This window comes from Lates calcarifer, linkage group LG7_2, assembly GCF_001640805.2.
Source record: "Lates calcarifer isolate ASB-BC8 linkage group LG7_2, TLL_Latcal_v3, whole genome shotgun sequence".
In the NCBI taxonomy this organism is placed as follows: domain Eukaryota; kingdom Metazoa; phylum Chordata; class Actinopteri; family Centropomidae; genus Lates; species Lates calcarifer.
Window position 1 is genome coordinate 13,189,163 of NC_066854.1, and position 16,595 is coordinate 13,205,757.

Consider the following 16,595-nt stretch of genomic DNA (forward strand, 5'->3'; position numbering starts at 1 on the left):
TCTTATGCCATGTGTGTCTGGATATGGTCAGGAAAGGTAAATAGGTTCTTTAGTGAAAAAAAACAAACTTGATACAGAGGTGCGTCAGGTCAGGAGTGCGATGGATGGCGTCTGGTGGAGGACATTCGACGCAAACAACCTGAACGCTGGCCTGATGGCGACTGGGTGCTCTATTGCAGCGACGCATCTGCTCGCTGCAAGTTTTTTTGGCCACGTCAACACAATCGCCGCTCACCACCTGCCCGACTTGATGAAGCGTGACTTCTTTCTCTTCCCAAAATTAAATTTAAGCTGAACAGTCACAGTTTTGACACAGCAGAAGAGTGGCGTATCACTATTCCAAAGGGGATGGCACCAAAATGTAAATCAAGTACATTTTTTCCTTGTTGGAGGCACAGTCTCAGAACTTTCTGATCGCATTACGTCACGCGGTCAATGGACCTGTGCTCTGACCACAGGCGGGTGATTTTACCATGGAGCACAAGCAGCATCATGTTGAAGTCTGCAAGGATCTCTCTCAATACACATGGGACGACCTTCATGTGAGGATCATCACCGGTGATGAGACTCGGGTCTAAGATACCAATCAGAAGTCTCCCAAGATGTAGAGGTGCGTCAGGTCAGTTGTTTTCTTCAACATTTGCGAGATTGTGCGCTGTGAATTTGTCTTCCAGAGTCAGACTGTCATTACCGAGTTCTACAGCACCATTCTGAGGCGTCTGATGGAGGACATTCGACGTGAACAACCTGAACGCTGGCCTGATGGCGACTGGGTGCTCTATTGCAGCGACGCATCCGCTTGCTGCTAGTTTTTTTGGCCACGTCAAGACAATCGTCGCTCACCACCTGCCCGACTTGCAGAAGCGTGACTTCCTCCTCTTCCCAAAATTGAATTTAAGCTGAACAGTCACAGTTTTGACACAGTGGAAAAGCGGATGTATCACTATTTCAAGGGGGGTGGCTCCAAAATTTAAATCAAGTACAATTTTTCCTTGTTGGAGGCACAGTCTCAGAACTTTCTGATCGCACCTCATATTCATTATTATTATGAAAATGAAGCTTCTGTCAACAAAATACAAGGGTTAAAAACCAATTATAAGAAATTCATTAATTTGTGTGGGATGCCCTGGGGCTTTCTATTGCATTGATGTGTTATTGTTATTATGTGGCCCTAAATGGACAGCATATAATAGACAAGTACTGTCCTACATACACGGGCGTATTTACCAAAACTATGACAAGAGTTTTCCTTGATATCATTGTAAAGTAAAGTATTCCTTGTGTTCCTGTGGTATAGCTCAGAGGGACCCTTGGGAGGCCCAGGACCCCGGTTTGAAAAGCAGCCGGTGCCATGTTCCACTGCTCCATGCCAGAGCTGCCACAACACAGCGGCTGCTTAAGGGTGATGGAGAGAATGCGGCAATCCATTGGCTGCAGGCTTAGTAAATTTCAGTCGGTGTAGTCCAATGGCAAGCTAGAGGGAGAGAGAGGAGAGGGAGAGAGAGAGAGAGAGAGAGAGAGAGAGAGAGAGACCTGGTTTCTCTATCACTAATCTTGTCCTCGCAATACACTCGCTCTGTGAGAGCAATTAGATTCAGCACCGTTTTCAGTGCCTCTGCAATGACTCATTGAAACATCTTCTGTGCTGATAAAGCCGCATCTCTATTCTCCCCCCCCTGCCACACTCACACACACATACACACACTTAAACACATACACACACGCACAGGACGTATAGTTGGGCTGCCTTCAGTACATCGGGACTGCGCTTCTTACTTTGGATTTGCAGAGCAGCCGGCTGGACGTGGACTTTACCGTGTTTTTCCTATGTGGTGTGTATTTCGCCTGAAGTCGGGACTTACATAAAAGAGTGAGACGGTGGAGATACAGGCTGAGGTAAGTGCGCTGCCGGCTTGATGTGCTGCTGAGCCCTCCAGCTTTTCCTTCAGCAGGGGGGGGGGGGCGGGAAACAGACTAAATGTATAAACAAGCGGCTGAATTTTTGTGCGTTTTCAGGCGCTGACACCCCCCCCCTCCTCCTCCTCCACCACCTCCACCACCTCCTCTGACGGCTTGTCCGGACGCGCTTCAATCTTACAAAGGAGCATAATCCACAGGGAATTCATCCAGACACATTCACTGTTCCTTTTTTTTTTTTTCCCCAATCAGAACTTCTTAGAAAAATATTAGGAAACAGGCACAATGTGGAGTTTTCTTATCTAAAAAACCCCCCCGCAGAAGCTTAGGCTTCTTCTTGCGCACTTTCATCTGAGGTTTTGTCCAGTTTGTAAATTTTGATGAATAATAATAATAATAATAAAACGTCTGCAGTTATCAAATCACACATCACGCTCTTTATTATGCATGTAAATCAGTGCTTGAGCGTTATTCCTGTGCAGACACACCGGCTTGCGATGGTGCTTTAACCAAACTCGGTGCCAAAGCAACAGCTCTGTTAACTTTAATGCGACAGGGCGACAAGAGAGAGAGGGGGGGTAGTTGTGATCTAACAGCACAAAGCGCTTTTTCCTTCAAGATAGCAAAGCGTTTAAACCCATTTCACACCTGCGGTTTTTTTTCCCCCCCACAACTCTTCAGTGTCTGAGGTGCAGCAGAGACGGGCATCTTCCAGCAGCGCTCTGCGCGCATCTCTATCCAGGCAGCCACAAGATGGTGGTGTGGATATCTGGATGTGGATTTTTGAGGGAAAGGGAAGGAAGAAAAAAAAAGGGGGGTGGCGGGGGTGGGGGTGGTGGGTGAATGGGGTTTGTGCCTTGCATGAATTTTTACAGCTACACCGCTGCTAATGCTGTGATTTTAAGCTTGTATTCACACTGGGTGGCATTCAGGCAGAGGTTTACTGCAGCTCCACGCAGGCTGACGGTTTAATGTGGGATGACCTTGTGTGTGTGTGTGTGTGTGTGTGTGTGTGTGTGTGTGTGTGTTGTCATGCACAGACCTGCTCCAAGATGAAATAATAACACCCATAGTGGCATTTTAGCTTTTTGAACCCGGTGCAAAAGCCCCCCCCCCCCGAGGGGACAGCTTTTACTAGAAAATACCAGATCTGTTAATACTGATGCATGTGTGGGTAGGTGTTTGTTTGTGTTGGTTGCGACCTGCTCAGGTCTGCTGCAGTGGTATAAAACTGATTAATCTCCAAGAAAATGGATTCCCTAAAAAGCTTTAATGTCTTCCTCCAGTGCAGTGAAGTCTGCACTCATTCTGGTGTAAAGCACATTCTGCGTTCCCTCGCCATCTTTGGCAGTAGAGGAAAATGGCCAGGCAGGTGTAGATTCCCAGCAGGATGACTGTATGAAGATTATGGTTTTCCAGCTGAGTTGTTGTTTCAGAGTGATTGAGAGAACTGGACATGTCCAACTTCTACAATGTGCGTGAAAAACAGAGTTGTTCATACACTACAGCTCTCTGTCCAATCAAACAGTCATCCTCTTCTAATCATATTTCCCTCCTGGCTTGTGATTGTCCTGCAAGATTTCTGCAGTTGAACACAGTTCATCCAGGATGAAAGTCATGTCGTTCAAAATGAAAGTCAAACATTTACAACATCGCTCCGTAATCCACTTTTCTCCTGCATGTTCCAAATATTATCACTGATTCCTAGAAACATGTCAGGGGACGAATGCAGGAAATTGGTTTTATTCTTTTGTCAGAGAGTAATCTTTGGTGAGCATGGGTTCAAATATGCACTCTTGTTTTTTTTTTTTTTTCATTTTTGAATCCATAGATGTTAACTCTAACCCCAGTGTATGTTTTCTAGTTTTAATACATCACAGCTACAGTTATTTGCCCTTTTACTCGCTAAGTGTAATTTTCAATGCAATACAATAGTGAGTGCGTCGACATATCCATCTGACAGGTCAGCGACGACGTGGCAGCTGTTTGCTGATCTGTCCAAACCATATGCACACACATGACTAACAGGTAGAAACAGCAGGAGCTCTGTAACATGTTGATTTTGCCATGAGGGACTATCCCGCTATTGATACAGTTTATTTCACACGAGCAGAGCCACTAGAGCTGTGAAGGAGGGATTATTGTACAGTGAGACGTCCTGCTGTGTGTCAGTCCCACACACACCCATTACTCCATTATCCCTTTGTTGTGTGTACATCTGCTTCAGTAACCAACATAATAATGATAATAATAGTGGTAAATGAATCTGACCAATCAGCAGCATGTTCAGCTCCTGTCTGATGTACTTTGTACTCTGTGTTAATATTATTCTTTACTAAATCATATTGCATTGGTATCTTGAGCTTTCACTCCAGGCCTTTCACTTGTTTGACTTGCGTGTGCACAGACTCTTAGGGAACAGGGGTGAAAATAAATAAGGGGCACCTCTTCAGGGAGGGCAGAACAGCTCAACAGTCTGAAATAAATCTGGCCACTGTTTGACTTGAGATTATTCTGCCTTCATGCTGAGGCACCCTCCGATCAAAGGAGGTAAATACGGGAATAGGGCCGGGATGCTCAAGTCTTATTTTCTCTTGGTATCTATGAGGTGTTGACCTCCACATGTTGCAAGTATTTTGAGTTTTCCAGGACTGGGTCTTGCTTACCTTTAAGGCCACAGAGTGCAGGACACACTATATATCCGCACCAGTGTAAATGATACAATATGCTTCATTGTCTTCTCGAAATAATCAGCTGCAGGGTACATAAAGCTAAGTGTTTTCACTTAACGCACTATGATTATTGTGTATTTCTATAAGGAATAAACAAAGCTCTAACAGCTCAGACATGTGTTGTTAGATGGTTTGATCACATATGAAAGTCCTCAGAAGTCGAAGTGTAGCCTCCCACTGCATTATGGGTAACATGGCTTCACATCTTTTTTCAACAGTTGCCGCCTCTTTTTCTTTTATTACCATGTGTTTAAGGTGCCGAGCTGCAGTAGAGCTGACTGAACTCGGCTTACTAAACAGATTTTCATTTGGGTTTTTTTAAGCGCTCACCAGTCAGATAACAGTTGTCCATGTTAACCACACACTGGGGAAGATAGCGCCGCAGATGGCCGCCTTGGTTCTTAGCTCTCTTGTGATTTCACATTCGTTTGTTCATTTGTTCCACGCTCTGCAACTCCAACACCATTACTTTCACCAGAGAAGAACGGCTGAACATTTCACAGTCCACACAAAACAAATGTGGAAAGTTTCGCAAGCAAGGGAAAACATGGTGTGTGTGCTGGTGAAGGGGGGGGGGGGGATTTTGAACATTTTCTCCCATCTATTCACAAAATGGACAAACTGTGGCTCATCACACAACAAACTTGGTGAGTCCACCCTGGACAGCTCGTTAAAGCTGCCTGGTTTTCATCTCTTGCGAGCAATCAGGGGAAAACAAGAGAGTTAAATCTGCTTAAACTGAGATTGGTGCACAGAGGTCACTGCGTTGGGGAAAACAAACTCCAAACTCTCATCATAAACCTAAAGTTACAAGCAGAAATCTGCAAAGCTGGCGGTCCAGACCGCGAGGAGATGGACCAGCTGGACCAACAGGCCTGCTTTGACTGCACTGACTGGAGGGTTTCTGAGGCTACATCAGTTTTTGTGAGGACATGTGTACGCTGGACACTTTAGACTTTCTCCACTTCCAACAACAACAAGCCCCGGTTTTCTAGCTGAACTCATGCAGCTCCATCAGACCAAGGAGGAGCCACACTGAAAAACAGGTTCTGAGCTGTGTCAGCATAGAGAGGCCTGCCGGACATCACCAGCTAGACTGTGGAGAACCACCATCTTCACCTCCTGCAGTCATCTCACTCCTCCCTAATGCCCCCCCAAACACACACACACACACACCACCCACCCACCCCACACCTGCAGTCAGGACCCATTAGGAGGATGTGTGCCAGAGAGGAGTTCAGGGAAGAACTAAGCTAGAGAAAATCAGATCTCGCACTCGGACAGTCCACAAAACTCCAAAAACAAAGCACCCACTTACCTATAATAAAATGTTATCTTTGCTTTCAACTCGCATTATACTATAACATGTGTGTATCATCCATCACTTGTTAAATATGAATAGAAGCAGGCTGTATCAGAATCACTGCGATCCGTACACTGCGTACCCCGCCTCTCGCCCCCACTGGATTGTACATAATCTCTGCCATATCTTTACATTGATTTATCTGTTGTCCTTGTTTTTTGTCCTGCGTGTCCATGGGAAACTGGGGTCACAGTCTTTGTGTCAATCCATCAATGAGTCACTTAGAAGGACACATATACAGGTTGTTGCAAGTCAACTCTTCTTTAGTAGCTACTTAAGCCGCTGTAAGTGACATTAATGGGGCAAATATATCAGTCACTTTTGATTGGGTAGAACAAAAATAACCCTCCCTCCTACGCTGAAGATGATTTGCATAAACATGGTGTTGTCATGAGAAGATTAACTGGCATCTCAGTCTCATTGATGAGGCTAGAAATGTATTCAAATGGCTGCTGAAACTGATTTGTCATTGCTGAGGTGCAAGCATGGAGGCTGTTGTTATTTCCGGGAGACGTCATTAGATGAAATGACAGGAGAGCTAATGCACTACTTGCTGGACTGCTTGTGTTTCTGGGCATGGTCCTAAAACATACCGTTGGAGACCCTAAACTGCCCATAGGGTGTCTTTTACCCAGTGCAAGTTAGGAACGGTTCCAGCCATAGAAGCCTGGGAATGGATGGTGATGGATGGCTGCTTCTTAGGCTGGGTTATGGGGTGAAATGAATTAGTTCATAGAGTTTCATCTGACCACATCTAAAGGCACAATTGTTGTTTCAGATATATATATATATACATATATATATACATACACACTACTATATGTGTGTATGTATGTATGTATGTATGTGTATATGTATATATGTACACACTACAGTGGCTTCTGGAGCCGTTTTTGTGAGAGAATTTTGCTTCCGGAAAAAAAACGACAAACCGGAAGTGATGTAACATAGGGGAGTCCGGCCAAGTTAAAGCCAGTTTAATATTAATAAATATATTTATATGCACACAGCAGAGCACAGTTGTAGAATTATGAGCCTGCTGAGCTTTCAAGAGACCAGGAACAGACCGGAGTCAGGAGAAATAACGGCTGCAGGAGAAAGACTGAGCTTTGGGGTGAGGGGAACGAGTGGACTAGGCAGGTGTGTCGGTGAGTGAGCGGCGTTAGCTAGCGGCGGCTAACGATGGCTGCGGAACGCTGCGTCCACAAGTTTATCATCACATATCAGGCTATAACAAAACTAATACTGGTCACTTAACATTTCATATTTGTTTCCCGTTGTTGAAATCGCGATGCTGACTGAGTTGGAAGTTAGCAAACATTAGAAAACCGCTAACGGCAGAACCAGAAGCTGCTAACAGCTACGCAGGAAAGCTAGCGCGGTTTCTTTTCCTGACAGGAAAACGGTGGACTCAACGTCCTGACAGGCTGGAATTTGTGCAGCCTGTACCCCACAATAACACAACATGATCAGACATGGGATATCACACCGTAAAACTACCAAAAAAAACACCACACAGGGCTCAAAAAATCACCTACCACTGCACATTGTGTAGAATCAACGACATAGACTCCCCTATGTGACGTAATGTGACGCCATGTTGAAAAAAATGTGAGGATATTCTAAATGTTTTCAACTCAGCTCACTAGCAGAGGACTCTTGTCTTTTGCATACTGTGTATTCTACTAATCTGAAAAGATTAATCAGTGTAAATATTTGTGGGCCTGGCAGTAATTTGAAGTAGCTTCAGTACATGATGCTTTAGAGGCTTTTCTATCCCGACAATTAAACACATGCGGTGTGAAACAATGCAAAAACATACACACAAACATAACTTATATGTTGAATATATACAGTATTTCTATATGCAGCTAATTATCAGTTGCAGTGGTTCAAAGTGTCTGTGACATTTTACAGTTAAGAGGACAGGTTGCCTCTGACAGGATCGTTTTATAATGATTGAAATGCAAATGACAGCGAGCGCCTTCATTGGTATTCATAAGACTTATCTCCTATAATCATTAAGAGTGAGAATAATGTTCACAATCTCCTGTGTGCTTCTGCCAAGGAGAGGCGCGGAGCACGCTCTGTATTCAGCCCGAGCCATCTGAAGGACGGTTTATCATAAAATGCCACATGATTATAAATACTGTACACTGTCGATTTATCACAGAAACATTTACAAGCACATAACCTCAGTGAACAATGAGCAACAATTTCACCTGTGCGAAGCGCTGCTGCATTCACCCCCTTTACTGTTTTGATCAATGTGTATGCAGCCATGTGAGGTGGCTGCATTCTCCATATCATAGTACATTTTATCATTATATAAACACTCTTGTTGGCAAACAGCCAGTGATGAACAGCCTGTGGTTGTACACAAACACCAAAGAAGTGTCTGCTCAAGGAACTATATCTCCTGCTGCTAGGATGTGTATATATATGTAATAAATACATACAGCCAGTGGTAGAGGCTACAAAATGTCCCTCCATGAATTTATATATTATGGTATAGCAGCATATGTATGAAATACACTAAATTAAGCTGTTAAATAAATCAGTAGACAAGTGTTTTGTCCTTGTGTTTTTAGTACACTTACACTTAATATGAGCATTTAGGAGTGGTGAGAAAATCAGTGTTCCTTATTAATATGCAAATATGTTTAATGTAATCAGCGCAAAGGCGAAGAAGCTGCAGGGTAAATATGGAGATTTAATATATTTGGTTCTTGAGTTGCTATGTTCAGTAACCTACAGTAACCCTGAATGGTGACACTGGATGTGAATTTACTGTCGTTTCACGATAGAGGAAGACAGGGGCATTCTGGGTATTAGGGTGTTTGTATATGTGCTACTATAAAAGGATCAATTGTGGTGGTTTTCAGTATTTTTCTTACTGTCAACAAAAGCCATTAGAATTTAACCCAATTCAAAGTTTAACATGAAATGGTTGACTTTTATAGGGGACAACTGGGTAAACATATAATTAATACAATTCTATATTTTCAATGTCCTGTACACATTATGTACCCATCACTGTTCTCTGGGGATAATTTGACCCAAGGGTGTTTTAGCTGTACAAAACATAGAAGAAGTATCAATACTTTACACGACATGCGTTTTGGATGATATTGAGATTACATGCAATTTTAAGACCTTCAAAAAGCCTCCCTCTGCTTTAGGGCCCTAATCTACCTAACCATACCTGTAGTAGTAGGAGAAAACGTAACAGCCAGGAGAACTTGATGAAGGCAACATGTCACCCACTGTAACAGTATTGCTCACTGAGGAATAAGATACATCAGGCTTTGAGACACACGCAATACATGTTTGAAGGGACATTCATCGTTGGTTTGGCTCTGTACATGTGGTTTGTAGACAACAAGAAAGTTATAAAATATGTCTAGAATTACTCTCTCTCTCACTCAGTATTTAATTTGTAGATTCCATATATTTATATTTGACTACTTGGGGACTAACAAAGTAAATATATAAAGGATTATATTCTGAATTTTGTTCATTGCAGGGAGGCTGGATTACCAACTGGTGAAAGTGGGCAACTGCCCCAGACCCTCAGGGGATTTTGGTTTGTCATAATTAAATTAGTTGCAAATGTGTTTGTTAATACTGTATGCGCCACTAAATCACATTCTAAACTACTAAAGCACATTCTGAACTGTAGACTAACAAAGGCCTTCAGGCAATGGCCTTTATGGCCTTTGTTATTCTAGTATACACACTGTCTAGTATACACACTACCTCAATTTGTGCTTAACCAACTTACCCCAAACTAATGACTTCATAATTATCAAAGGGCCGTAAGAGCAGTGACTTTTATTTCTAACTGCTATAAATAATAAGAAAATGAAAGGTCTGCCCCACAGACGTTGAGACCTTCTATCTGTCAAAGTCTAACAAATCATAGATTATCACAGGTCTGGACTCTTGGTTCTTTATCCTCCAACATAAAGCTTCATTTATGAAGAACTCTGTGCAGCTTGACAACAAGCTGCATTTAATTTAGTGCAGTTTTGCTTCCTGCGTCTTTGTAACACCACTATGACTATAATCCACACTTTCATTACTTCCTGATTAGAGTACTGCCACTGCACTTTCCAGAAATTCTAACTGACCATGTTAACTGACTCAAGAGGGAAAAAAAAGAAAAGAAAAGAAAGATTCACTGAAGGAGCTTATGACCTCATTATTTCTAAAATCAGAGCTGAAGACTTCCCATACAGTAGTATATTGTCATTGACTTCAACATGTCAGCAGTACATGTGTGTTTATATGAAAATTCAGCAGTTATACTGACTCTTACTTCACAGTCAGTTTAATCAATACATGAGCAGCTCTGTCCCAGAGCTGGTGACACTCCATGGAGCTGCTCCATTAACAGTGTATCAGAGCATGACTTGGTGGACTCACACCATGTTTGCTCGAGTTCCTACGACTCACAATAACACGTGAGTCAAATGTCCTCTGAGCTCCGTCACAGCTTCTGCAGAGACGCTCTCCTTGCCACTGATCTGACCTGCCACACTGATCAGAATATAGGCTCGATTAGACTCTTGTTTACATCCTTGGTCAAATTCATTTGGAAAAAGTGAACAAAAAATCATGTGATGACGTGATGTGTGTCTGCATTTATCAAGTCAATCAGAATTCGTCCCAAGGATCACACATGAAGTCAGAGTTGGACTAAAACCAGCTTCCACATCAGAGATATTTATAAGGGGTGTAACGATACATTAACCTACATCCATACATCGATTCAATGATTAATGAGCCCACAGCATCGATCCAAGATGAAAACATCCATCAGGCATTTTGTAACGTCCCTCGCCAAGCAAGCATGGAGACGTCAGCTGGTTTTGTCAACTTTTATAAAGACCTAAATCATCACTGTATTTTAATATAATGAGATGCATCAACCCTGAAAGCCACGTGTATCCGATCACAGGTGCTGCCAGCTGAATGTCACAAATAGCATATTATTTATGCATGTGTCCTGAGCCATCACTCACTATGTGCTGATTTTGATGGAATGTCATAAAACTCTGGCCTCAAAAAAGTCTGTTCAGTTTATTCTTAACTATTTCAGCCAGTGTATTCTGGGTATTCTCTTTTCAAACTGAAAGCTCGCAGTGGACTGCTCTCCCTCTTTCACTCCAGCAGACTAGTTTCTGACAGTTACAACGATATTTTCCTAGGAAATGCAGAGACGAGAGTAACAGTAGCAGGTATTTAAGAAACTATTTTCCTCTCAAAAATATTTTTAAGGGCTTGTTTACCACAGTCTTGAAAAATGCCTTCTCTTCTTGTTGCCAGCTCCACAGCATTGTTAGCAAAGCTGAAATTTTGAGACATTTTTACCTCAGCTTTTGCCAGTTGTCAGCAGGTGTCATTGATTGTTACCATGGAAACACACCTACTTAGTTCTGAGATGAGCCTGAGGGTAAGATGGCAAAATTTAAAAAAGGGTTGGTAAACCCAATTTGCAATGTGTTACCTCTTTCAATACCCATACATACATTAATCTTTAAAATAATTCACAAATATATAGTTTCAAAAGGATCAGTCATTTCCCAAAACAATCAAACAAACAGGGGAAGAGTTCATCTCTTGGGGACTATTTTCAGTGGCGGATTAATCCACATTTGGAGCTGTAGTGAGTATTCGGGACAGCAGGACTGTGTGTGTGTGTGGAGCTGAGTCAAACTAAACTACAGCGCGTGTATCGGTGGTGATGAAGGAACATGTCACTCAGTGAAGCAGTGTCGATCGCTGATGTGTTTGTAATAGTTTTTGGAAACAATGGAGCTCTGAGGCTCAGAGGGAGAAGATATATCAGGCTTTGATGCACAAACAGTAGTTGGACACATTCACTGTTGGTTTGATTCTGCACATGGAATTTGCTGACAAGAGGATAAATATACAATATATCCAGATTTAAACTTACAAATAATTTGGTTGATTTTTGTAACTGTCTTATTTGTTGTAGACTAGTCCAGGAGCTTAGTGGTACCCTGTGGAGTCCAGAACAAATAAAGCTGGGGTCACATGCAGTTTTTCATCAAAACTGTGTGTATTATTGAGGCCTGATAAACGTGCGCATGAGTTTACAGGAGCCAATGTTTGGAGTATTTTGAAACCTGCAATTTTTACATCTATGTTTGCTACCTGGCAGCCATTTTCTTCTTGGTATTTTGCTGGCACATTGCTGTGTGTTTTGGCCCACTGAGGCCACCATAAGTGAAACAGCATGAAATGTTTCTCACATCACTGTTTGCATAATATTGTCCAGTATACACAGATAGATTTCTATGTAAAGCATTTTGGTCACAACACCTGTTGATTTAATATGTCCCTGTTCAAAGACAGTGTAATCAGATGCTGGGGTTTTACAGCCAATATCGCCATTTTAACTAATGACAGGGATGGTATTATAGGATGTGCCTTCCTCCCACCATCCAAAGACATGCATCAGTCAATTGTGACTCTAAATGTGAATGGTTGCATGTCCCTATATGTTGTCCCTGTGATGGACTGGCGATCCATACAGGTTGTACCCTGTCTCTCGCTCCAGTGTCAGCCGGGATAGGCTCCAGTAACAGATAAGCAGTATAGATAATGGATGGATGGATGGACATTGTGTATGTAGGGTTGTTTATGCTGCATAAACCTGCCAGGGGCCATTACAGTATAAACAGTGTTACATGCATATGGTTTACATCCACTCTGCTTTAATGTCATATCATCATGTATGTACTGTAGCAGCTTGACTAAATTGCAGTTGTATTCGGGGTCAAGCACCTGCATGTCAATCATCAGGGTCTGGCACAGAGCCTTCCTAGTTCTAGCTAGTTCAGAGCCACCCTAATGCACAACACTGTGTTAAGGTGGATTTACAGCAATGTTCTTCTCTCTGAGCTAATGGGTTCCCAGGCAGACAGGCCTACATGACAGATCCTTGCAGCTGTAGTCAGGAACAGCTTGAATCCGTTCTGTTCTGTTTCACTAATCCTTGTTTAAAAAAACTGTTTAGTTTAAAAGTTTTGCTTGCAAAGACTGGCGTGTACTTTGGCTCTATTAGCAGAATTCAACTCATTTATTCATGCAGCCTTTTCATTTATATTTGATATCAGAAAGGAGTCAGTGCCGGTCAGCGTGAGATTTAATAATTGATTTGACCTAACGTTGAGTGGCACACAGTGTTTTTTTGAGTGAAAGGGTAATTAATCAACATTTTGTATTGGAGCAGTTAGTCATGAGATTTTCGTCAACCAAACCACTTAAAATATATTAAAAAATGTGTAATAAATGTCTAAAGACCTGGGGGCAGTAGAATGAGGTGAGAGCTCCAACAGGAAATTGAATTAACGGCTTGCATGCCATCTGGTTTTGACACAAATGTCCATGAGACGCCTCCAAGCCCACAGAACAGATTTCTAATTCAAAAGGTCTTTCAAAAACTCCCCCACAGAGAAGCCTGAGAATTAACTGTCATCCAATTATTTCAACCAATCTCAAGACCTCAGCAGGGCTTCACTAGATTTTGAAATAATTTTTCCAAAAGCCACAAAAATGTAGTTTTAATTGTCAGTCTTTACAAGTTAATGTTGAAAATGAAGACATAATCCACTTGCTTTTCTATGGCTACAGCTGCAGCATGGAATGCCACAAGGTAGCAGTTCTAAACTTCTGTGAAGCTGTTCCTAGGCACAGTGCTACTTTAAGCTAAATGCTAAGATCAGCATGCTAACACTCACAATGCTATCATGCTGATTACTTTAGTATAGTAGTATAGCAGATTGTTTACCATGTTCATCTTTTTACTTCAAGGTGTAAGCATGCTAATGTTTGCTAATCAGCTGTAAACACATCGTATAGCTGAGACTGTTCCACTTGTTCATTGTGACTTGGACTTAAGCTAACAGGTGACTGTAAGGCAGCAAACAGTCTTACTGTTGTACATGATTTTTCTCTTTGTGGTGTCAAATCCAAAATGCTTCTGTTTTACACAACATTATTTGTTTAGCACACCTTGCTAGTATCCTTCATTTTGTATTAATGAAGAAAACAATAGGCTAATTTGACTGAATTTTTAAAGTTGACCGTAAATATTTAATTGACACTAATGGAGTCACCTGAAATCTAATAGATTCATCCTTTGAGGACCATGAAAGTATTCAACAGTTGTTGAGACATTTCATAGAGAATAAAAATGTTACCGTTGTGGTAGCGTTAACTGAAAAGTCAGGGTAACACCAAATTTAAGAGATTTATCCTCTAGGGACCATGAATGTGGACCAACAAAACCATCCCAATGCAACCACAAACACTCCAGGATTACAGGATTTGATGCTATGGGTGACCCACCCCTTGGTGCACAGCTAATCACTCCTGAGGCTAGAAGTAGCAATGGTGTATGTGGCTAAATCTGGTATTGAATTTTTTTTTTTTTTTTTCTTCTTTCAGGATTTCCCATCACACTGGAGCCCAGGTAACCAAAGACCATCCTAGGTTCTTTCCTGTTCTGGACAAGGGAGTCATACAGCAGCAGTCAGTCTCCATGCAGGCTCTCAGGATGGGGAGCTTTGAGAAAGCAGCTTTGTTTGGCTGGGGCTCCTTCTCTCAGCTTGCAGCCTGAGGAGAAGGAAGCATCTCGGCGGAGGGGCAGGGGGTGCGCCAAGGATCCGAGGTTGGACCATAACCACGACCTGCCAGGCTCAGGCTCAGCACAGCAGGAGCATGTCAGCGCCCAGAGGCCCTTCATGGATGTGTCGCTTCACAGCCAAGGCCAACCTTCTGCTGTGGATAGGGCTGACGTCCATCTGTATATCCACTGTTCAGGCCCAGCAGCACCCAGTGGTCACCACCAATCATGGAAAATTGCGGGGAGTGAAGGTTACATTACCCAATGAAATCCTGGGACCAGTGGAACAGTATTTGGGGATCCCGTATGCATTGGCACCAACAGGGGAGCGGAGGTTCCAGCCACCGGAGCCACCCATGTCCTGGCCGGGCATCAGGAATGCTACTCAGTTTGCTCCGGTTTGTCCTCAGTTCTTAGAGGACCGCTTTTTACTCAATGACATGCTCCCTGTGTGGTTCACCGCCAACTTGGATACACTGGTAACCTATGTGCAGGAGCAGAGTGAGGACTGCCTTTACCTGAACATCTACGTCCCCACAGAGGATGGTAGGTCAAATGACTCTTTCTATCTTTGTCCTTCCTCCTGTATGTCTTTGTGTTGTTCCCTCTTGTATTTTACACTTGCTTGTGCAGGTCTGTCCTGAAGTTTGAGGGCAGTATATCACTGACAGTCTCTCAATTTTTTACTCACAAGAAATGGTACATTACTTCTTTCGTGAGATTGAACTTAAAATGAATATCGCTGCTTGAAGAAACACTCACTGATTTTTGTTGGCACCCACTAGTGCTGGAACAAAATCATGGTGTGTTCCTTTAATATAATATGATCACTGAAGTAATTTTAACACAGCTTGACATTTCTGCCCTTCTACACAAGGCTGGTCTGCCTCCACTTCACTGTGTGACATTTAGAGGTGATTTGATTAATTGTTAAAATTTTGTGGGAAAATTCCACAATAAAATTCAATATTAACTGAAATGATGAGGATTTTTTTTTTTTTTTTTTGGGGGGGGGGGGGGGGGCACATTTCCATTTTTGATAGACAGTGGTCCAGAAGCAAACAGGTGACACTAGTGATATGTTATCTGACAGCCACCAGGACACCTCAGCTCATCTAATCTTGAGTCTTGTGAAGGTGCCCTGTGCTGGTTTTATCATTTCAATTGGTATCATGTTTAGATCCTACATTCAGTAAATCCTTAAATAACAGCCAGTGGTAATAGCTGCATGACCAGCATGGGAAAAAAAAAAGGCTAGCCAGGAATACAGGCAGTGAAAACACAGAAAAGTGGAATTACCTGATCTCAGATAGCTCACATAGTAAATTGAGCTTAATGTACATTTCCACAGCATTAAGTCCTTCGGTATAACATAGAGCAGAGTGGTGAGTTTAGTGGTACTCATCACTCAGCTGCTCAGAGTTTCTCTTTTTAATACTGCTTTCATTCACTCATTATTTTCACTCAAGTGTGGTTAAGTTACCATCAGTGAAACTCAATTTGTCCTACAGATGTTTCAAATTAAAAGCTAACCAGGAACAGGACAGATTATGCACTTTAAGCAGGCTTTTAATGTGAAACACCAGTAGAGCAAGTGTCAAATTTCATCAAGGATGACTTAATTACATTTTCAAAAAATGTCAAAATGAAAAATAGTGAAGAGAAAGACGGTGACTATGACATGACTTCTACTAATGAAAGCACCAAATTTTTAGTTTTCTCAAAAAAGACATGTGAAAGTGATAAAAAGTCTATTTATTTTACAAAAGTCGACAAGGCTTTGTAAACTGCTGCAGACGTGACATAAGCTCTGAAATGTTTCTGTATGTGACTGCGGCTGTCAGCAGGCATTCTACACCTCCAATCTAAAAGTGGGAATGTTGTGACAGTGGATGGTGCTGCAGGAGGCCGCTGAGTCTTTTCT

General features: G+C 42.3%; 1 protein-coding gene across 1 annotated transcript in view; it reads left to right on the top strand.

The window, feature by feature from the left end:
• The first annotated feature begins 1,537 nt into the window (after window positions 1-1,537).
• Window positions 1,538-16,595, top strand: part of nlgn4xa (neuroligin 4 X-linked a) — a 91,347-nt gene continuing 76,289 nt past the window's right edge. The window contains exons 1-2 of the mRNA XM_018704490.2: window positions 1,538-1,896; window positions 14,494-15,217. Coding sequence (XP_018560006.1) covers window positions 14,767-15,217 — 451 coding nt within the window. The 5' untranslated portion in view covers window positions 1,538-1,896; window positions 14,494-14,766. The remainder of the gene's footprint in view (window positions 1,897-14,493; window positions 15,218-16,595) is intronic.